This window comes from Scyliorhinus torazame, chromosome 7 (genome assembly GCF_047496885.1).
Source record: "Scyliorhinus torazame isolate Kashiwa2021f chromosome 7, sScyTor2.1, whole genome shotgun sequence".
NCBI classification, from domain to species: Eukaryota; Metazoa; Chordata; class Chondrichthyes; order Carcharhiniformes; family Scyliorhinidae; genus Scyliorhinus; species Scyliorhinus torazame.
The window spans coordinates 176,178,244-176,202,223 of NC_092713.1; the positions used below are offsets into that span (position 1 = coordinate 176,178,244).

General features: G+C 50.2%; 1 protein-coding gene across 1 annotated transcript in view; it reads right to left on the reverse strand.

Moving 5' to 3' along the window:
• The window catches only part of LOC140427371 (G protein-coupled receptor kinase 6-like), a 256,903-nt gene that overhangs the window by 96,326 nt on the left and 136,597 nt on the right, over positions 1–23,980 (reverse strand). The window contains exons 8-9 of the mRNA XM_072512918.1: positions 19,663–19,853; positions 2,104–2,141 (exon numbers count right to left, since the gene is read on the reverse strand). Of these exons, the coding sequence (XP_072369019.1) occupies positions 2,104–2,141; positions 19,663–19,853 (229 nt within the window). The remainder of the gene's footprint in view (positions 1–2,103; positions 2,142–19,662; positions 19,854–23,980) is intronic.

The window sequence follows — 23,980 nt, forward strand, 5'->3', positions numbered from 1 at the left end:
GCAGAGCCAGAGCTCAGCTCCACCCACACTCTGACATCACTGCAGCCACTTGAGCAGACAAACATTTTATAGTGACATTCACCACAGATATTTTATCAACACCCATTTCTTAAAAGGTACCCTCTCATGACAACACACAGCGAACTGTCCATGCCCAGCATACACACATGGCATTGTCCACGACCAGTGTACACACACGGCACTGTCCACGCCCAGCGTACATACATGGCACTGTCCACGCTATCGCACACACACCACACTATCCGTAGCTATGAAAACACACCGCACTGTCCATGGCCAGCATACACAAACTGCACTGCCAACGCCCAGCATGCACACACCGCACTGCCCATGCCCAGAGTACACACACCACATTGCCATCTCCCAGCGTACACATACCATACTGTCCACGCCAAGCATACAAACAATGCAAAGCCATCTCCAGTGTACCCACACCGCACTATCCATGTCCAGGGTACACACACCGCACTGCCATCGCCCAGCGTACAAACAATGCACAGCCATCTCCAGCATACCCACACCGTACTATCCACGTCCAGCGTACACACACCACACAATCCATAGCCATGGCACACACACCGCACTGTTCAGGTCCAGCGTACATACACCACACTGTCATAACCCAGTGTGTACACACCGCACTGTCCACACCCAGCGTACATACACCGCACTGTCATAACCCAGTGTGTACACACCGCACTGTCCACGCCCAGCGTACATACACCGCACTGTCAAAACCCAGTGTGTACACACCGCACTGTTCAGGTCCAGCGTACATACACCGCACTGTCATAACCCAGTGTGTACACACCGCACTGTCCACACCCAGCGTACATACACCGCACTGTCATAACCCAGTGTGTACACACCGCACTGTTCAGGTCCAGCGTACATACACCGCACTGTCATAACCCAGTGTGTACACACCGCACTGTCCACACCCAGCGTACATACACCGCACTGTCATAACCCAGTGTGTACACACCGCACTGTTCAGGTCCAGCGTACACACACCGCACTGTCATAACCCAGTGTGTATACACCGCACTGTCCACACCCAGCATACACACACACTGCACTGTCCACGCCCAGTATACACAACTGCCACTGTTCACGCCCAGTGTATACACACACCACAATGCCATCGTCCAGCGTACACACACTGCACTGCAATTGCCCAGTGTTCGCACACCACACTGTCCATGCCCAGCAAACACACACTGCACTATCTAGGATCAGCGTACACCCACGGCACAGTCCACACCCAGCATACAAATACTGCACTATGAACGCCCATCGTACACACAACGCACTGTCCACGCCTAGTGTACACACAACGCACTGCCCATGCCAATCGTACACAGACTGCATTGCCATTGCCCAGCGTAGAGTCACTCACTGTCCACCAGGGTACACACATCACACTGTTCACGCCCAGTGCGCACACACCACACTGTCAACGCTCAGCTTACATATACCGCACAGTCCTTGCCCAGCTTACACATACTGCACTGTCCACGCCCAGCGTACACACACCGTACTGTCCACGCTTAGCGTACACACACTGCACTGCAATCGCCAATCGTATACACACATCACTGTCCACGCCCAGCTTGCACACTCGCAGTGTCCATGCCAATCGTACACACACCGCATCACACTGCCATTGCTCAGCATAGTCACCCACTGTCCAGGCCCAGGGTACACACACCACACTGTCAGCGCTCAGCGTACACATGGCACAGTCCACGCCCAGCACACACACACCGCACTGTCCACGCTCAACGTACACACACCGCACTGCAATCGCCTTGCGTATACACACCGCACTGTCCACGCCCAGCGTGCACATACGCAGTGTTCATGCCCAGCGTGCAGACACCGCACTGCCCACGGCTATTGTACACACACCGTACTGTTGACACACAGCTTACACACACCGCATTGACCATGCCAAATATACACACACCGCACTGCCCTCAATACAGACACTGCATGGACCATGCCAAATGTCCACGCACCGCATTGCCCACGTCAGAGTACACAAAGCACTGTAGTATTCATGCTGTTTCACTCACTTACCCTGGTCGTCCAGGAGCAAGTTTTCCGGCTTCATGTCTCTGCAAAACAAAGTTCTGTCAATGGCAGCACAATGCATGTCACAGAGGGCAGAGTGTAACGTGCACAGTGTAGATAGCAGAGTGAAACGTGCACAGTGTAGAGGGCAGAGTGTAAAGTGCACAGTGTAGATAGCAGAGTGTAACGTGCACAGTGCAGATAGCATTGAGTAACGGCACAGTATACGGAGCAGAGTGTAACGTGCACAGTGTAGAGGGCAGATTGAAACGTGCACAGTGTAGAGGGTAGAATGAAACATGCAGTGTAGAGGGCAGAGTGTAACGTGCACAGTGTAAAGAGCAGAGTGTAACGTGCACAGTGTAGAGAGCAGAGTGTAAAGTGCACAGTGTACTGGACTGAGCGTAACGTGCATAGTGTAGAGGGCACAGTACAATATGCACAGTGTAGAGGGCAGAGGTTAACATGCACAATGTAGAGGGCAGAGTGTAACGTGCACAGTGTAGAGGGCAGAGTGTGACATGTACAGTGTAGAGGGGTGTGTGTAACATGCACAGTGTAGAGGGCAGTGTGTAATGTGCACAGTGTAGATGGCGGAGTGTAACATACACAGTGTCGAGGGCAGAGTGTAACGTGCACAGTGTAGATGGCGGAGTGTAAGGTGCACAGTGTCGAGGGCAGAGCGTAATGTGCACAGTGTAGATGGTGGAGTGTAACGTGCACAGTGTCGAAGGCAGAGTGTACAGTGCAGAGTGTAACAAGCACATTGCAGAGTGTAACGTGCACAGTGTAGATGGCAGAGTCTAACATGCACAGTGCAGGGAGCAGTGTGTAATGTGCACAGCGCAGAGAACAGTGTGTAATGTTCAGTGTAGATGGTAGACTGTAATGTGCACAGTGCAGAGTGTGACGTGCCCAGTGTAGAGGGCAGAGAGTATTGTGCACAGTGTAGAGGGCAGATTGTAATGTGCACAGTGAGGAGGGCAGGGTATAACGTGCTGAGTGGAGAGGGCAGAGTGTAACGTGCACAGTGTAGAGGGCAGAGTGTAACATGCACAGTGTAGAGGTCAGAGTGTAACGTGCACAGTGTAGATGGCAGAGTGTAACGTGCACAGTGCAGAGGGCAGGGTGCAACGTGCTGAGTGGAGAGGGCAGAGTGTAACGTGCACAGTGTAGAGGGCAGAGTGTAACAAGCACAGAGTAGAGGGCAGAGTGTAATGTGTAAAGCTTAGAGAGCAGAGTGTAACGTGCACAGTATAGATGGCAGAATGTACCGTGCACACTGTACGGAGTAGTGAGTAATGTGCACAGTGTAGAGGGCAGAGCGTAACTTCCACAGTCCAGATGGCAGAGTGCAACTTGCACAGTGTAGAGGGCAGAGCGTAACGTGCACAGTGTAGAGGGCAGAGCATAACACGCACAGATTAGAGGGCAGAGTATAACGTGCAGAGTGTAATGTGCACAGTGTAGATGGCTGAGTGTAACGTGCAGTGTCGAGGGCAGTGTGTAACGTGCACAGTGTCGAGGGCAGTGTGTAATGTGCTACGTGTGTAGGGCAGAGGGCAGCGTCCACAGTGTAGAGGGCAGAGCGAAACATGCAGTGTAGTGGGCAGTCTAACATGCACAGTGCAGACTGCAGTGTGTAACGTGCACAGTGCAGAGGGCAGATTGTAATGTGCACAGTGAGGAGGGCAGGGTATAACGTGCTGCGTGGAGAGGGCAGAGTGTAACGTGCACAGTGTAGAGGGCAGAGTGTAACGTGCAGAGTGTAATGTGCTACGTGTGTAGGGCAGAGTGTAACGTGCACAGTGTAGAGGGCAGTGTGTACTGAAACGTGCACAGTGTAAAGGGCAGAGCGAAACATGCACAGTGTAGATGGCAGAGTGTAACGTGCAAAGTGTCGAGGGCAGAGCGTAATGTGCACAGTGTCGAGGGCAGAGTGTACCATGCAAAGTGTAGAGTGCAGAGTGTAATGAGCGCATTGCAGAGTGTAACATGCACAGTGTAGTGGGCAGTCTAACATGCAGTGCAGAGAGCAGTGTGTAACGTGCAGAGAGCAGTATGTAATGTGCACAGTGTAGATGGCAGACTGTAATGTGCACAGTGCAGAGGGCAGAGTGTGACGTGCCCAGTATAGAGGGCAGAGAGCATTGTGCACAGTGTAGAGGGCAGATTGTAATGTGCACAGTGAGGAGGGCAGAGTGTAATGTGCTACGTGTGTAGGGCAGAGGGCAACGTGCACAGTGTAGAGGGCATAGTGTAACGTGCACAGTGTAGAGGGCAGAGTGTAACGTGCACAGTGTAGAGGGCAGAGTGTAATGTGCTACGTGTGTAGGGCAGAGGGTAACGTGCACAGTGTAGAGGGCAGAGTGAAACATGCACAGTGTAGATGGCGGAGTGTAACGTGCACAGTGTCGAGGGCAGAGTGTACCATGCACAGTGTAGAGTGCAGAGTGTAATGAGCGCATTGCAGAGTGTAACGTGCACAGTGTAGTGGGCAGTCTAACGTGCACAGTGTAGATGGCAGAGTGTAACGTGCACAGTGCCGAGGGCAGAGCGTAATGTGCACAGTGTAGTGGGCAGTCTAACATGCACAGTGCAGAGAGCAGTATGTAATGTGCACAGTGTGGATGGCAGAGTGTTCCGTGCACAGTGTAGAGGGCAGAGAGTAACTTGCACAGTGTCGAGGGCAGTGTGTAATGTGCACAGATCAGAGGGCAGAGCGTAACGTGCACAGATCAGAGGGCAGAGTGTAACGTGCACAGATTAGAGGGCAGAGTGTAACGTGCACAGATTAGAGGGCAGAGCGTAACGTGCACAGATCAGAGGGCAGAGTGTAACGTGCACAGATTAGAGGGCAGAGTTTAACGTGCACAGTGTAGTGGGCAGAGTGTTACGTGCACACTGAAACGTGCTCAGTGTAGATGGCAGAGTGTAACAATGAAGGTGGCGGAGGGAAATGTGCACAGTGCAGAGTGTAATGTGCAGTGTGTAGGGAAGACTGTAATGTGCACAGTGTACAGGGCAGAGTGTAACGTGCACTGTGTAGATGGCAGAATGTAGCATGCAGAGGGCAGAGTGTAACGTGCACAGTGCAGAGGGCAGAGTGTAATGTGCACAGTGTAAAGGGCAGGGTGCAACGTGCACAGTGTAGAGGGCAGAGTGTGACATGCACAGTGTAGAGATCAGAGTGTAACGTGCACAGTATAGATAGCAAAATGTACCGTGCACACTGTACGGAGTAGTGAGTAACGTGCACAGTGTAGAGGGCAGAGCGTAACGTGCAGGCTAGAGGGCAGAGCGTAACTTGCACAGTGTAGAGGGCAGAGTGTAACGTGTTCAGTGTAGAGGGCAGAGTGTAACTTCCACAGACCAGATGGCAGAGTGTAATGTGTACAGTGTAGAGGGCAGAGAGTAACTTGCACAGTGTAGAGGGCAGAGCGTAACGTGCACAGTGTAGTGGGCAGAGCGTAATGTGCACAGTGTAGAGGGCAGAGTGTAACGTGCACAGATTAGAGGGCAGAGTGTAAGGTGCACAATGAAGGTGGCAGAGGGAAACGTGCACAGTGCAGAGTGTAACGTACATAGTGTGTAGGGAAGACTGTAATGTGCACAGTGCAGAAGGCAGGGTGCAACGTGCTGAGTGGAGAGGGCAGTGTGTAACGGGCACAGTGCAGAGAGCAGTATGTAATGTGCAGTGTAGATGGCAGACTGTAATGTGCACAGTGCAGAGGGCAGGGTGCAACGTGCTGAGTGGAGAGGGCAGAGTGTAACGTGCACAGTGTAGATGGCAAAATGTACCGTGCACACTGTGCGGAGTAGTGAGTAACGTGCACAGTGTAGAGGGCAGAGTGTAACGTGCACAGTGTAGAGGGCAGAGTGTAATGTGCTACGTGTGTAGGGCAGAGGGTAACGTGCACAGTGTAGAGGGCAGAGCGTAACTTGCACAGTGTAGAGGGCAGAGTGTAACTTCCACAGTCCGGGTGGCAGAGCGTAACGTGCACAGTGTAGAGGGCAGAGCGTAACATGCACAGATTAGAGGGCAGAGTGTAACGTGCACAGTGTAGTGGGCAGAGTGTAACGTGCACACTGAAACGTGCACAGTGTAGATTGCACAGTGTAAAGGGCAGGGTGCAACATGCACAGTGTAATGTGCACAGTGTAGATGGCAGAGTGTAACGTGCACAGTGTCGAGGACAGAGTGTAATGTGCACAGTGTAGATGGCAGAGTGTAACGTGCGGTGTCGAGGGCATAGTGTAACGTGCGCAGTGTCGAGGGCAGAGTGTAACGTGCAGTGTCGAGGGCAACGTGCACAGTGTCGAGGGCAGAGCGTAATGTGCACAGTGTCGAGGGCAGAGTGTACCATGCACAGTGTAGAGTGTAACGAGCACATTGAAGAGTGTAACGTGTACAGTGTAGATGGCAGTCTAACATGCACAGTGCAGAGAGCAGTGTGTAACGGGCACAGTGCAGAGAGCAGTATGTAATGTGCACAGTGTAGATGGCAGACTGTAATGTGCACAGTGCAGAGGGCAGAGGGCAGATTGTAATGTGCACAGTGAGGAGGGCAGGGTATAACGTGCTGAGTGGAGAGGGCAGAGTGTAACGTGCACAGTATAGATGGCAAAATGTACCGTGCACACTGTAGGGAGTAGTGAGTAACGTGCACAGTGTAGAGGGCAGAGTGTAACTTCCACAGTCCAGATAGCAGAGTGTAACGGGCACAGTGTAGAGGGCAGAGTGTAACTTCCACAGTCCAGATAGCAGAGTGTAACGTGCACAGTGTAGAGGGCAGAGTGTAACTTCCACAGTCCAGATAGCAGAGTGTAACGGGCACAGTGTAGAGGGCAGAGCGTAACTTCCACAGTCCAGATGGCAGAGTGTAACGTGCTCAGTGTAGAGGGCAGAGAGTAACTTGCACAGTGTAGAGGGCAGAGCGTAACGTGCACAGTGTAGAGGGCAGAGCGTAATGTGCACAGTGTAGAGGGCAGAGTGTAACGTGCACAGATCAGAGGGCAGAGTGTAACGTGCACAGTGTAGAGGGCAGAGTGTAACGTGCACAGTGTAGAGGTCAGAGTGTAACGTGCAGTGTAGAGGGCAGAGTGTAATGTGCTACGTGTGTAGGGCAGAGGGCAACGTGCACAGTGCAGAGGGCAGAGTGTAATGTGCACAGTGTAAAGGGCAGGGTGCAACGTGCACAGTGTAGAGGGCAGAGTGTGACATGCACAGTGTTGAGGGCAGCGTGTAATGTGCACAGTGTAGAGATCAGAGTGTAACGTGCACAGTATAGGTGGCAAAATGTACCGTGCACACTGTACGGAGTAGTGAGTAACGTGCACAGTGTAGAGGGCAGAGCGTAATGTGCAGTGTAGAGGGCAGAGCGTAACTTGCACAGTGTAGAGGGCAGAGTGTAACGTGTTCGGTGTAGAGGGCAGAGTGTAACGTGCTCAGTGTAGAGGGCAGAGTGTAACTTCCACAGTCCAGATGGCAGAGTGTAACGTGTACAGTGTAGAGGGCAGAGAGTAACTTGCACAGTGTAGAGGGCAGAGTGTAACGTGTTCAGTGTAGAGGGCAGAGTGTAACGTGCTCAGTGTAGAGGGCAGAGTGTAACTTCCACAGTCCAGATGGCAGAGTGTAACATGCACAGTGTAGCGGGCACAGTGTAAAGGGCAGAGTATAACATGCATAGCGTAGTGGGCAGAGTGTAACATGCACAGTGTAGAGGGCAGAGTGTAACGTGCAGTGCAGAGGGCAAGAGTGTAATGTGCACAGTGCAAAGGGTAGGGTGCAACGTGCACAGCGTAGAGGGCAGAGTGTAACATGCACAGTGTGGAGAGTAGTGTGTAACCTGCACAATCTAGATGGCAGAGTGTAACGTGCACAGTGTAGAGGGCAGAGGGTATCGTGCACAATGTGGAGGGCAGGGTGTAATGTGCACAGTGCAGCGAGCAGTGTAGAAGGGAGTGCGTAATGTGCACCGTGTCGGGGGCAGAATGTAACGTGCACAGTGTAGAGGGCAGACTGTTGTCATGTGAGAGTACTTTTAAGACATGGATGTTTAAGCAATGTACCTTTAGGAAAACAGTGATGTCAGAGAGTGGGTCGGGCTGGGCTTTAGTTCAGCCATTTTGGCAGGTTTTTAGTTTCAGTTTTGAAAAGAGCTGGGTGTGTGTCTGTGTTTTGCAGTGAACTGGATATCTGACATGAAAGACTATCTCTGGATCATTTGGGTGATTTAGAGTAAAGCGTTTAACATGATGTGATACTGTTTAAAGGTGTTAAGTCTCTTGGAAGTTTGAAGGAACATTTTAGGGAATTATTTACGGTTGCAATATTTTCTGAGTTATCTTTGAAGTAAGGTGTGTTAAGAGATCCAATGTTTATTTAAGATGTCAAGTTGAGTTCATGAAATAAACAGTGTTGTGTGTTTAAAAACCCACCTGTCTATAATTGTAATCCCACACCTAGGAAAAAGGCCGTGTGCTAGGAAAAGCAACAAATCCATTAAAGGGAGAGGTTGATTGAACTCCATGATACATTTTGGGGTTCTGAAAACGCCTCGCCCATAACAATTGGAGGCTCGAGGGGGATAAAAGTCTATCTATTGGATTGGCTTTTGTGAACTTAAAGACAGTGAAGGATTGTTGCTTTTCCGGTGTGGTATTATAGTTTAAGTGGGGAGAGTGTTGTGAACAATGGCTCTTTCAGAGGCTCAGAAGTTTTTGGGGGTGGAGAATGCTACACGTAGTACCTTATGGACAGAAACGAAAAGGAGACTGTTAGATTTGGCACGAACTTTGCAGTTAACATTACCTGACAAAATGCGAAAAGGTGAGATAATTATGGCAGTGGTTCAGCATTTAAAGTTGCCTGAAATAGAGTTTGACTCATTGGAAATGGCAAAATTACAGTTGCAAATTAAACAAATGGAACATGAAAAAGAATTAAAACGGCTTGAATACGAGAGTGAGAGAGAGGAAAAAGAAAGAGAAAGAGAGAGAGAGGAAAAAGAAAAGGAGCGAAGAAAGGAGAAAAGAACGAATAGCCCTAGCAGAACAAAAAGAAAAAGAAAGGGAGATACAGATCAGGGAAAAAGATAAAAAGAGGCAGTTTGAACTTCAGAAAATGGCCATGAAACATGACAATCAGTTAAAATTGGCAGACGTAAAGGGAAACGTACAGTTGGATGATAGTGATGAGGACAGTGAGAAAGAGCGTCATAGTCGAAGGCTTGGTGGGAATCTATTTAAATATGTCCAAGCATTGCCAAGGTTTGACGAGAAGGAAGTGGAAGCCTTTTTCATTTCATTTGAGAAGATAGCTAAACAAATGAAATGGCCACAAGACATGTGGGTGTTACTGGTACCTAGAGCTCGTGAAGTGTTTGCATCACTACCAGAGGAGGTATCTGGAACATATGAGGAGGTGAAGAAATCCATCTTAAGTGCATATGAGCTAGTGCCTGAAGCTTACAGACAATATGAGCTAGTGCCTGAAGCTTACAGGGCAGCACGGTAGCATTGTGGGTAGCACAATTGCTTCACAGCTCCAGTTATGGGTTATGGGGATAGGGTGGGGGTGTGGTCCTTGGGTAGGGTGCTCTTTCCAAGAGCCGGTGCAGGCTCGATGGGCCGAATGGCCTCCTTCTGCACTGTAAATTCTATGTAAAATCTATGTAAAAAAAAGGTTTAGAAATTTAAGGAAAGAATTTGGTAAAACATACATGGATTTGAAAGGCTCAAACAGAGTAATTTTGATAGGCTTTGAAAATAGACCAAACGTACGAAGCTCTCAGAGAAATTATACTTTTGGAGGAGTTTAAAAATTCTATTCCTGGTGTAGTGAGAACTCACGTGGAAGAACAGAGGGTTAAAACTGCGAGATTAGCAGCGGAAATGGCAGATGATTATGGATCAGTTCATAAATCAAAGATTGGTTTCCGACATCAGTTTCAGCCGGTGAGGGATAGAAACTGGGGACATGAGAAATACTCAAGTGGTAAAGGTAAAGGTGATCTGATGGCAGACAATAGGGAGAGTGCACCTCAGATTAAAAAAGAAATCCAGGAGGGTGGAAAAGAAATGAAAAGTTTCAGATGTTTTCACTGTAATAAACTAGGCCATGTAAAGGTGGTTGAAGAAAAGCACTGGGAAGGCTGATGTGGTAAAACAGGATAAGACAGTGGGGTTTGTTAGAGTGGTAAAGGAAGGCCCAAGGGAAGCGAAGGAGGTGCAAACGATTGTACAGCCTGTTCAAGAAGTAATTGTTAAGAAGGTGCCAGATGTCCAGAAAGAATTTACTTGTGTGGGTAAAGTTTACTCATGTGTATCAGGAGGAGCAGGTAAAGAAGTCACAATTTTAAGAGATACGGGAGCTAGTCAATCTTTAATGGTAAGAGATGAGGAATTATGTAGTTTGGGAAGAATGTTGCCTGAAAAGGTGGTGATATGTGGAATTCAGGGTGAGAGGAGTAGCATTCCATTATACAAGGTAAGGTTGGAAAGTCCAGTGAAGAGTGGTGAAGTGGTAGTAGGAGTAATAGATAAACTATCTTGTCCAGGAATACAGTTTATCTTGGGTAATGATATAGCTGGATCGCAGGCGGGAGTGATGACTGCTGTGGTTGATAAGCCATTGGAAAATCAGTCAACTGAAGTGATGAAGGGACGAATATCCTGGGATTTTTCCGGATTGTGTAGTAACAAGGTCGCAAAATCACAGGTTAAAACAAGAGGAGAAATCAAAGAGTGAAGATGAAGTAAAAGTGCAATTATCAGAAACGATTTTTGATCAAATGGTTGTAAAAGAACAAGAACAGGTGGGGGATGAGGTGGATATTTTTAGTTCAGGAAAATTGGCGGAGTCACAACAGAAAGATGTAGAAATAAAACGGATATATCAGAAAGCATATACGGAACAGGAATCTGAGAGTATATCAGAGTGTTATTACCGTAAAAATGATGTCTTGATGAGAAAATGGAGACCTGGACAAATGCAGCCGGATGAAAAGTGGGCAGAAGTTCATCAAGTAGTATTGCCGGTAGGGTATAGAAAGGAGGTGTTGCGAGTTGCACACGAGGTACCAGGGGGAGGTCATTGGGGAATAAGGAAAACTCGAGCTAAAATCCAGAAACATTTTTATTGACCTGGACTACATCAAGATGAAGTTAAATTTTGTCAATCATGTCACACATGTGAAGTGATAGGGAAACCTCAAGCAGTGATAAAACCAGCACCCTTAATACCCATTCCAGCATTTGAGGAACCTTTTACAAGGGTCCTAATCGATTGTGTAGGACCGCTTCCTAAAACAAAAAGTGGGAATCAATATCTTTTGACTGTAATGGATGTGTCTACTATGTTTCCAGAGGCCATTCCAGTATGTAATATTACAGCTAAAAGGATTGTGGAGGAGTTACTTAAATTCTTTACTACATATGGACTACCCACAGAAATTCAATCGACTCAAGGAACAAATTTTACCTCAAGATTATTCAAAGAAGTTATGGATAGCTTAGGAATAAAACAATTTAAATCAACTGTGTACCATCCAGAATTGCAGGGAGCGTTAGAAAGGTGGCATCAGACATTAAAGACAATGTTGAGGGCGTCTTGTCAAGATTATCCAGAGGATTGGGATAAAGGAATCCCATTCGTATTGTTTGCAATTAGGGATGCACCTAATGAGTCTACGAAATTTAGTCCTTTTGAACTAATTTTTGGTCATGAGTTAAGAGGACCACTTAAATTGTTTCAGGAAAAATTGGTGGGTGAGAAATCAGAAATTACACTATTGGATGATGTGTCAAATTTTAGGGAACGATTAAATAGAGCAGGTGAATTGGCTAGACAACATTTGAAAGTTGCACAAAATCTGATGAAACGGGTAGCGGACAAGATATCCAAAGTTCGTAGTTTTGCCAGTGGGGATAAAGTTTTAGTGTTGTTACCAATGGTCGGGGAGCCTTTAAAAGCTCGGTTTTGTGGACCGTAGCAGATTGAAAGGTAATTAAGTGAGGTGAATTATGTGGTAAAAACACCAGATAGAAGGAAGACTCACCGAGTGTGTCATGTGAATATGCTTAAAAGGTACTTTGAAAGGGAAGGAGAGGAAAAGGAGGTTTTAATGATTCTAACTCAAAGTGACAAACCAAATCCAGATGACTGTGAATTTGACATACCTCAAATTAAATTGGAAAATGAGGATGTTCTTAAAAATTGGGATGAATTGTTAAGTTACCTTCTAGAGGAAAACAGAACTGACCTGAAAGAGTTATTGATATCACATGGGCAAATTTGTTGCGATAAATTGGGAAGTACTAAAATGGCTATACATGATGTAGATGTGGGAAATGCTGTTCCTATCAAACAACATCCATGTAGACTTAATCCCTTAAAATTGGCACAGGTTAACAGAGAGATTGAGAGTATGCTTAAAAATGGCATAATTGAAGTGGGTTGCAGCCAATGGAGCTCACCCATAGTGATGGTACCTAAACAAGACGGTACCCAACGGAGATTTTAAAAGATCGCGGGCCTAGTTTCGCTAGCCGTTCGGAGGAGGAGGAGCAGTCTCTGTCTGGGAGAAAACCTGAGAACATCTAATACACTCAGAAGGTAAGTGATTTTTACTCATTTTTACTTTTTTACCTTTTTCAAATTGTGTGTGTCGGGGGGAAACTGAAGTGACATCACAGAAAAGCTGTGACCTGAGTGGCTGGTTCGGAATCTACACTAAATTAAAAAAATTAAGCATTGGTAACTAATTAAACATAATTACTTAATTATAATTTAGAGGGGTATTGAAGCCAGATATCTGAGAGTACTATATTTAGCTTTCGCATTTATATTAGAAATCTAGTGCTAGGAAACAGATAGTTAACAGTAACTTTAAAAAATATATATATATAAAAAAAAATTTTAAACTTGAAATTTTAATTAATTGACGCAATGTCAGTTAGAGGGGTGCAGTGCTCTGACTGTGAGATGTGGCAGGTCCGGGAGTCTTCCAGCATCCCGGATGGCTTCATCTGCAGAAAGTGCACCCACCTGGAGCTCCTCACAGACCGCATGGTTCGGTTGGAGCAGCAATTGGATGCACTTAGGAGCATGCAGGTGGCGGAAAGCGTCATAGATCGCAGTTATATAAATGTGGTCACACCCAAGGTGCAGGCAGAGAAATGGGTGACCACCAGAAAGGGCAGGCAGTCAGTGCAGGAATCCCCTGTGGTTGTCCCCCTCTCGAACAGGTATACCCCTTTGGATACTGTCGGGGGGGGGATAGCCTATCGGGGGAAAACAGCAGCAGCCAGAGCAATGGCACCTCGGCTGGCTCTGATGTTCAGAACGGAGGGTCAAAGCGCAGAAGAGCAATAGTAATAGGGGACTCTATAGTCAGGGGCACAGATAGGCACTTCTGTGGACGTGAAAGAGACTCCAGGATGGTATGTTGCCTCCCTGGTGCCAGGGTCCAGGATGTCTCCGAACAGGTAGAGGGCATCCTGAAGGGGGAGGGCAAACAGGCAGAGGTCGTTGTACATATTGGTACTAACGACATAGGCAGGAAAGGGCATGAGGTCCTGCAGCAGGAGTTCAGGGAGCTAGGCAGAAAGTTAAAAGGCAGGACCTCTAGGGTTGTAATCTCGGGATTACTCCCTGTGCCACGTGCCAGTGAGGCTAGAAATAGGAAGATAGAGCAGCTAAACACTTAGCTAAACAGCTGGTGTAGGAGGGAGGGTTTCCGTTATCTGGACCACTGGGAGCTCTTCCGGGGCAGGTGTGACCTATATAAGAAGGACGGGTTGCATCTAAACTGGAGAGGCATAAATATCCTGGCCGCGAGGTTTGCTAGTGTCACACGGGAGGGTTTAAACTAGTATGGCAGGGGGGTGGGCACGGGAGCAATAGGTCAGAAGGTGAGAGCATTGAGGGAGAACTAGGGAATAGGGACAGTGGGGCTCTGAGGCAGAGCAGACAGGGAGAAGTTGCTGAACACAGCGGGTCTGGTGGCCTGGAGTGCATATGTTTTAATGCAAGGAGCATTACGGGTAAGGCAGATGAACTTAGAGCTTGGATTAGTACTTGGAACTATGATGTTGTTGCCATTACAGAGACCTGGTTGAGGGAAGGGCAGGATTGGCAGCTAAACGTTCCAGGATTTAGATGTTTCAGGCGGGATATAGGGGGATGTAAAAGGGGTGGCGGAGTTGCGCTACTGGTTAGGGAGAATATCACAGCTGTACTGCGGGAGGACACCTCAGAGGGCAGTGAGGCTATATGGGTAGAGATCAGGAATAAGAAGGGTGCAGTCACAATGTTGGGGGTTTACTACAGACCTCCCAACAGCCAGCGGGAGATAGGTAGACAGATTTTGGAAAAGAGTAAAAACAACAGGGTTGTGGTGATGGGAGACTTCAACTTCCCCAATATTGACTGGGACTCACTTAGTGCCAGGGGCTTAGACGGGGCAGAGTTTGTAAGGAGCATCCAGGAGGGCTTCTTAAAACAATATGTGGATAGTCCAACTAGGGAAGGGGCGGTACTGGACCTGGTATTGGGGAATGAGCCCGGCCAGGTGGTAGATGTTTCAGTAGGGGAGCATTTCGGGAACAGTGACCACAATTCAGTAAGTTTTAAAGTGCTGGTGGACAAGGATAAGAGTGGTCCTAGGATGAATGTGCTAAATTGGGGGAAGGCTAATTATAACAATATTAGGCGGGAACTGAAGAACATAGATTGGGGGCGGATGTTTGAGGGCAAATCAACATCTGACATGTGGGAGGCTTTCAAGTGTCAGTTGAAAGGAATTCAGGACCGGCATGTTCCTGTCAGGAAGAAGGATAAATACGGCAATTTTCGGGAACCTTGGATAACGAGAGATATTGTAGGCCTCGTCAAAAAGAAAAAGGAGGCATTTGTCAGGGCTAAAAGGTTGGGAACAGACGAAGCTTGTGTGGAATATAAGGAAAGTAGGAAGGAACTTAAGCAAGGAGTCAGGAGGGCTAGAAGGGGTCACGAAAAGTCATTGGCAAATAGGGTTAAGGAAAATCCCAAGGCTTTTTACACGTACATAAAAAGCAAGAGGGTAGCCAGGGAAAGGGTTGGCCCACTGAAGGATAGGCAAGGGAATCTATGTGTGGAGCCAGAGGAAATGGGCGAGGTACTAAATGAATACTTTGCATCAGTATTCACCAAAGAGAAGGAATTGGTAGAGTGTTGAGTCTGGAGAAGGGGGTGTAGATAGCCTGGGTCACATTGAGATCCAAAAAGACGAGGTGTTGGGTGTCTTAAAAAGTATTAAGGTAGATAAGTCCCCAGGGCCTGATGGGATCTACCCCAGAATACTGAAGGAGGCTGGAGAGGAAATTGCTGAGGCCTTGACAGAAATCTTTGGATCCTCACTGTCTTCATGATGTCCCGGAGGACTGGAGAATAGCCAATGTTGTTCCTCTGTTTAAGAAGGGTAGCAAGGATAATCCAGGGAACTACAGGCCGGTGAGCCTTACTTCAGTGGTAGGGAAATTACTGGAGAGAATTCTCCGAGACGGGATTTACTCCCATTTGGAAGCAAATGGACGTATTAGTGAGAGGCAGCATGGTTTTGTGAAGGGGAGGTCGTGTCTCACTAACTTGATAAGAGTTTTTCGAGGAGGTCACTAAGATGATTGATGCAGGTAGGGCAGTGGATGTTGTCCATATGGACTTCAGTAAGGCCTTTGACAAGGTCCCTCATGGTAGACTAGTACAAAAGGTGAAGTCACACGGGATCAGGGGTGAGCTGGCAAGGTGGATACAGAACTGGCTAGGTCATAGAAGGCAGAGAGTAGCAATGGAAGGATGCTTTTCTAATTGGAGGGCTGTGACCAGTGGTGTTCCACAGGGATCAGTGCTGGGACCTTTGCTCTTTGTAGTATATATAAATGATTTGGAGGAAAATGTAACTGGTCTGATTAGTAAGTTTGCAGACGACACAAAGGTTGGTGGAATTGCGGATAGCGATGAGGACTGTCAGAGGATACAGCAGGATTTAGATTGTTTGGAGACTTGGGCGGAGAGATGGCAGATGGAGTTTAATCCGGACAAATGTGAGGTAATGCATTTTGGAAGGTCTAATGCAGGTAGGGAATATACAGTGAATGGTAGAACCCTCAAGAGTATTGAATGTCAAAGAGATCTAGGAGTACAGGTCCACAGGTCACTGAAAGGGGCAACACAGTTGCAGAAGGCATAAGGCATGCTTTCCTTCATTGGCCAGGGCATTGCATATAAGAATTGGCAAGTCATGTTGCAGCTGTATAGAACCTTAGTAAGGCCACACTTGGAGTATAGTGTTCAATTCTGGTCGCCACACTACCAGAAGGATGTGGAGGCTTTAGAGAGGGTGCAGAAGAGATTTACCAGAATGTTGCCTGGTATGGAGGGCATTAGCTATGAGGAGCGGTTGAATAAACTCGGTTTGTTCTCACTGGAACGAAGGATGATGAGGGGCGATCTGATAGAGGTCTACAAAATTATGAGGGGCATAGACAGAGTGGATAGTCAGAGGCTTTTCCCCAGGGTAGAGGGGTCAATTACTAGGGGGCATAGGTTTAAGGTGAGAGGGGCAAGGTTTAGAGTAGATGTACGAGGCAAGTTTTTTACACAGAGGGTAGTGGGTGCCTGGAGCTTGCTACCGGAGGAGGTGGTGGAAGCAGGGACGATAGTGACATTTAAGGGGCATCTTGACAAATACATGAATAGGATGGGAACAGAGGGATACGGACCCAGGAAGTGTAGAAGATTGTAGTTTAGTCGGGCAGCATGGTCGGCACGGGCTTGGAGGGCCGAAGGGCCTGTTCCTGTGCTGTACATTTCTTTGTTGTTTGTTTGTTTGGTTGTGTGTGGACTATCAAAAGGTGAATGCAGTTACAAGAACGGACTCTTATCCTATCCCATGTTTGAAGGATTGCATTGAGAAAGTGGGACAATCTGCTTTTATTTACAACTTCCAGACATGTAAAGAACATTTAAAGCATCGTATGGAGTTCTTCGATCGACTTCAGAAGGCGGGTTTGGTGATGAACCTAGCCGAAAGAGAATTTGGAGAAGCCCGAATCACTTTCCTTGCAGAGTTTCCGTTATCCTCAAGACGAAGGGAAATAATGCGATTTCTTAGCATGAAGGGCTTTGATCGAACAGCTGTGCAAAAGTTTTGTGGTGTGATTATTCCACTGATGGAATTGCTGAAGAAACGTAAAAAAATTAATGGACAGCGGACTTTCAACAGACATTTGACTGCCTGAAAGCTGTGATCACCAATGCTCCTGTATTGGAGAATTGCAAGGGACTCTGTGGTCAGATTGAACTAAAGTATCTGATTCTAAAGAGAAATGCCGAGGAGTAGAGGAATGGATGGATCGTGCAGAGACTTTGTTCAAAGAGACTGTCAATCGAGAAGGGTTTCGGTTGGAGGAAGAAGAACAAAGAAAAATGGGCTATATTATTATGCCTGTTTGCATGTGTTGGTTTTTGAAAAAAAAGAAAAGGTATATTTACTGTGTACATTTCTTAGTGGATGGTGCAAAAGTGAAACATGAAATCATCTTGAAGTTGATGGTTTATTTTTTTTTCTTGGGGGGAAGGTGTCACGTGAGAGTACTTTAAAGACATGGATGTTTAAGCAATGTACCTTTAGGAAAACAGTGATGTCAGAGAGTGGGTCGGGCTGGGCTTTAGTTCAGCCATTTTGGCAGGTTTTCAGTTTCAGTTTTGAAAAGAGCTGGGTGTGTGACTGTGTTTTGCAGTGAACTGGATATCTGCCATGAAAGACTATCTCTGGATCATTTGGGTGATTTAAAGTAAAGCGTTTAACCTGATGTGATACTGTTTAAAGGTGTTAAGTCTCTTGGAAGTTTGAAGGAACATTTTAGGGAATTATTTACGGTTGCAATATTTTCTGAGTTATCTTTGAAGGGGTGTTAAGAGATCCAATGTTTATTTAAGATGTCAAGTTGAGTTCATGAAATAAACAGTGTTGTGTGTTTAAAAACCCACCTGTCTATAATTGTAATCCCACACCTAGGAAAAAGGCCGTGTGCTCGGAAAAGCAACAAATCCATTAAAGGGAGAGGTTGGTTGAACTCCATGATACATTTTGGGGTTCTGAAAACGCCTCGCCCATAACACTGTAATGTGCAGTGTAGAGGGCAGACTGTAATGTGCACAGTGTAGAGGGCGCGGTGTAACATGCACAGTGTAGAGGGCAGAGTTTACCATGCACAGTGTAGAGGGCAGAGTGTAACGTGCAGAGTGTAGAGGGCAGAGTTTAATGTGCACAGTGTAGAAGGCACAGTGTAGAGGGCAGAGTTTACCATCCACAGTGTAGAGGGCAGAGTGTAAGTTGCACAGTGTAGAGGGCAGAGTGTAACGTGCACAGTGTAAGGTGCACAATGTAGGTGGCAGAGTATAACGTGCAAAGTGTAGAGGGCAGAGTGTAAGGTGTACCATGTAGTTGGCAGAGTGTAACGTGCACAGTGCAGAGGGCAGAGTGTAATGTGCACAGTGTAAAGGGCAGAGTGTAACGTGCACAATGATGAGGGCAGAGTGTAACGTGTACAGTGTAGATGGCAAAGTGTAATGTGTACAGTGTGGAGGGCAGAGTGTAATGTGTACAGTGTAGATGGCAGAGTATAACATATACAGTGTAGAGGGCAGAGTGTAACGTGTACAGTGTAGAGGGCAGAGTGTTACATGCACGGTGCAGAGGGCAGAGTGTTACATGCACTGTGCAGAGGGCAGAGTGTAACGTGCACAGTGTAGAGGGCAGAGTGTAACGTGTAGAGGGCAGAGTGTAATGTGCACAGTGTAAAGGGCAGAGTGTAACGTGCACTGTGCAGAGGGCAGAGTGTTACATGCACTGTGCAGAGGGCAGAGTGTAACGTGCACTGTTCAGAGGGCAGAGTGTTACATGCACTGTGCAGAGGGCAGAGTGTAACGTGCACTGTTCAGAGGGCAGAGTGTTACATGCACTGTGCAGAGGGCAGAGTGTAATGTGCACTGTGCAGAGGGCAGAGTGTTACATGCACTGTGCAGAGGGCAGAGTGTTACATGCACTGTGCAGAGGGCAGAGTGTAACGTGCACAGTGTAGAGGGCAGAGTGTAACGTGCACAGTGTAGAGGGCAGAGTGTAACGTGTAGAGGGCAGAGTGTAATGTGCACAGTGTAAAGGGCAGAGTGTAACGTGCACTGTGCAGAGGGCAGAGTGTAACGTGCACTGTTCAGAGGGCAGAGTGTTACATGCAGAGGGCAGAGTGGTACATGCACTGTGCAGAGGGCAGAGTGTTACATGCACTGTGCAGAGGGCAGAGTGTTACATGCACTGTGCAGAGGGCAGAGTGTTACATGCACTGTGCAGAGGGCAGAGTGTTACATGCACAGTTTCAGATGGAGGGCACAGTTAAGGCGACAGAGGACACAGTGCAAGGGGCAGAGTGCAAGGCCTACAATTTAGCGGCCAGAGCGTTAGATGATCAAAATCAATGATGGTTTTAGAAGTATCAGCAGATTAGAAGATACGCGAGACAGACCTGTACACCACCATCTCTCTCTGCAGGTGTTCCAGGCCGCAGCAGATCTGTGCAGCATAGAACACAGCACGTTGCTCCTGGAAGCCAGCCTCTCCCATGTGATAGATGTGAAACTTCAAATCTCCTCCATTCATCAGAGTTAAAACCAGGCACAGAGCATCTTTGGTCTCGTAGGTGTAAGTCAGGCTCACCTAAAGGGAACAGACCAGGTCACTTCAGAAAAAAGGCAAGTGCAGGCACACACACACTGCCCCACCCCCTCCCCCCACCCCCACACACACACTGCCCCCCCCCCACACACACACACACTGCCCCCCCCCACCCCCACACACACACTGCCCCACCCCCCCCACACACACACACTGCCCCACCCCCACCCCCACACACACACTGCCCCACCCCCCCCACACACACACTGCCACACCCCCCCCCACACACACACACACTGCCCCCCACACACACACACACACACTGCCACACCCCCCCACACACACACACTGCCCCACACCCCCCACACACACACTGCCCCCCCCACACACACACTGCCCCACAACCCCCCCACACACACACTGCCACACCCCCCCCACACACACACACACTGCCCCATCCCCACACACACACACTGCCCCCCCACCCACACACACTGCCCCCCCCCACACACACACACACACACTGCCCCACACACACCACACACACACTGCCCCACCCCCCACACACACACTGCCCCACCCCCACCACCCACACACACACTGCCCCACTCCCCCCCACCCACACACACACTGCCCCACTCCCCCCCACCCACACACACACAGCCCCACCCCCCCCCACACACACACACACACACTGCCCCACCCCCCACACACACACCGCCCCCCCCCACACACACACACTGCCCCACGCCCCCCACCCCCCCACACACACGCACACACACTGCCCCACCCCCCCACCCACACACACACACACTGCCCCACCCCCCCACCCACACACACACACACTGCCCCACCCCCCCACACACACACAAACACTGCCCCACCCCCCACACACACACTGCCCCACCCCCCCACACACACACACTGCCCCACCCTCCCACACACACACACTGCCCCACCCCCCCCACACACACACACACTGCCCCACCCCCGCCACACACACACACACACTGCCCCACCCCCCCACACACACACACACTGCCCCATCCCACCCCCACACACACACACTGCCCCATCCCACCCCCACACACACACACTGCCCCACCCCCCCCCACACACACACTGCCCCCCCCCCCCACACACACACACTGCCCCACCCCCCCACACACACTGCCCCACCCCCCCACACACACTGCCCCACCCCCCCACACACACACACTGCCCCACCCTCCCACACACACACACTGCCCCACCCCCCCCACACACACACACACTGCCCCACCCCCGCCACACACACACACACACTGCCCCACCCCCCCACACACACACACACTGCCCCATCCCACCCCCACACACACACACTGCCCCCCCCCCCACACACACACACTGCCCCACCCCCCCACACACACTGCCCCACCCCCCCACACACACTGCCCCACCCCCCCCCACACACACACACTGCCCCCCCCACACACACACTCACACACACTGCCCCAACCCCCCCCCACACACACACAAACACACACTGCCCCACCCCCCCCACACACACACACACTGCCCCACCCCCCCCACACACACACTGCCACCCCCCCCACACACACACACTGCCCCACCCCCCCCCACACACACACACACTGCCCCACCACCCCCCCCCCCCCCCCACACACACACACACACACACACACACACACACACACACACACACACACACACAGCACAACAGGACAAGACACCACCTACCCCCCACACACACACACAGCACAACAGGACAAGACACCACCTACCCCCCCCCCCGCCCCCCACACACAGCACAACAGGACACACACTATCTCCCCCCCACCCCACACACACAGACAGCACAACAGAACACACACACACCCCTCCACCCACACACACACACAGCACAACAGGACACACACTATCCCCCCCCCCACACACACACAGCACAACAGGACACACACGGTCCCCCACACACACACAGCACAACAGGACACACACGCCCCCCCCCCCCACACAGCACAACAGGACACACACTGTCTCCCCCCCCCCCACCCCCACACAGCACAACAGAACACACGCTGCCCCCCCCCCCCCACACAGCACAACAGGACACTCACTGCCCCCCCCCCCCACACACACGCACAACAGGACACACACTGCCCTCCCCACACACGCACAGCGGGGCAAGATAAAGAACGAGTAGATCCTGCGGTGGAGGATCGAACTCTCCACCTACTTGTACCGTCCCGGTAAGCTGAACGAGCCGTCCGATGCCCTATCTCGCGGCACATGTGCCAACGCACAAGTGGACCGCCTCCAAGCCCTCCACGAGGACCTCTGCCACCCGGGGGTCACTCGCTTCTACCACTTCATAAAGGCCCGCAACCTCCCGTACTCCGTCGAGGAGGTCCGAACAGTCACCAGGAACTGCCAAATCTGCGCAGAATGCAAACCCAATTTTTTCAGGCCAGATAGAGCGCACCTGATAAAGGCTTCCCGTCCCTTTGAACGCCTCAGTTTGGACTTCAAAGGCCCCCTCCCCTCCACCGATCGCAACACGTACTTTCTTAACGTCGTTGACGAATACTCCCGTTTCCCCTTCGCCATCCCCTGCCCCGACATGACCGCGGCCACGGTCATTAAAGCCCTCTGCACCATCTTTACCCTGTTCGGTTTCCCCGCCTACATCCATAGCGACAGGGCGTCCTCCTTCATGAGTGACGAGCTGTGTCAATTCCTGCTGAGCAAGGGCACAGCCTCGAGCAGGACGACCAGCTACAACCCCCGGGGGAACGGGCAGGTAGAGAGGGAGAACGGAACGGTCTGGAAGACCGTCCTACTGGCCCTACTGTCTAGGAGTCTCCCAACTTCCCGCTGGCAGGAAGTCCTCCCGGATGCCCTTCATTCTATCCGGTCCCTGCTCTGCACCACCACGAACCAAACGCCGCACGAGCGCCTCCTTGTCTTCCCTAGGAAGTCCGCTTCTGGAACGTCACTTCCGACCTGGCTGGCAGCCCCGGGACCCATCCTGCTCCGGAAACATGTGCGGGCGCACAAATCAGACCCACTGGTGGAAAAGGTACATCTACTCCACGCCAACCCACAGGACGCCTCAGTGGCGTTCCCAGACGGCCGACAGGACACGGTCTCTCTGCAGGACCTGGCGCCCGCTGGAGCTCCCCATACCCCCCAACACCAATCGCCACCCCCTCACTCCCGCCGGTGCACCCCACGCCACCCCCTTCCCGGGGGGATCGGTTCTCCTCCCAGGCCCGCCCAGGAGAAAGAAAACAGAGAGGGACAGCGCGATGCTCCCAGAGTCGACCGGACCCGAGCCAGCACCACCACCACCTCCCGGGCTGAGACGATCGGAAAGGGCGACCAGAGCACCATCGCGACTCATCGAGTCGACTTAAGATGTATATAATTCAGTGGCCCAGTAAAGCGGCATTGTTGTAAATAGTTAACGCTGCTTCAGTGGCCCAGTAAAAGCGGCATGGTTGTATATAGTTCAATGGTTAAGGCACCGACCCTGTAAACCCCTACCACCATACCACTCACCACCCCGCCGGGTTCCTTTTTAACAAGGGGAGAATGTGGTGGTGTGTATTAGGGGTAATGCGGTACACCATGAATGCCGAGGAGATATTGGAGGACAGATGCTGGGTCCCGATTGGATCTGCCGCCTACTGGGCTCCGCCCAGATAGGCGGGGTATAAGAACCCGGTTTACTCCCCGCAGCTGCATTCTGTGACTGAGCTGCTGGGGAACAAGTCTGAACAAGTCTGCTCAATAAAGCCTTGATTGAAGTTCTCGACGTCCCGCCTCGTGTGTGATCGATGGTGCTACAGACACACACTGCCCCCCCCCCACACACACACAGCACAACAGGACACGCACTGTTCCCCCCCCCCCCCCCCACACACACACACACACGGCACAACAGGACACACACTGCCCCACCCCCACACACATAGCACAACAGGTCACACACTGCCCCCCCCCCGCCCCGCCCCATACACAGCACAACAGGACACTCACTGCAACCCCCCCCCCGCCCCACCCACACACACACAGCAGAACAGGACACACACTGCCGCCCCCCCACACATACAGCAAAACAGGACACACACTGCCCCCCCCCCCACACACACAGCACAACAGGACAC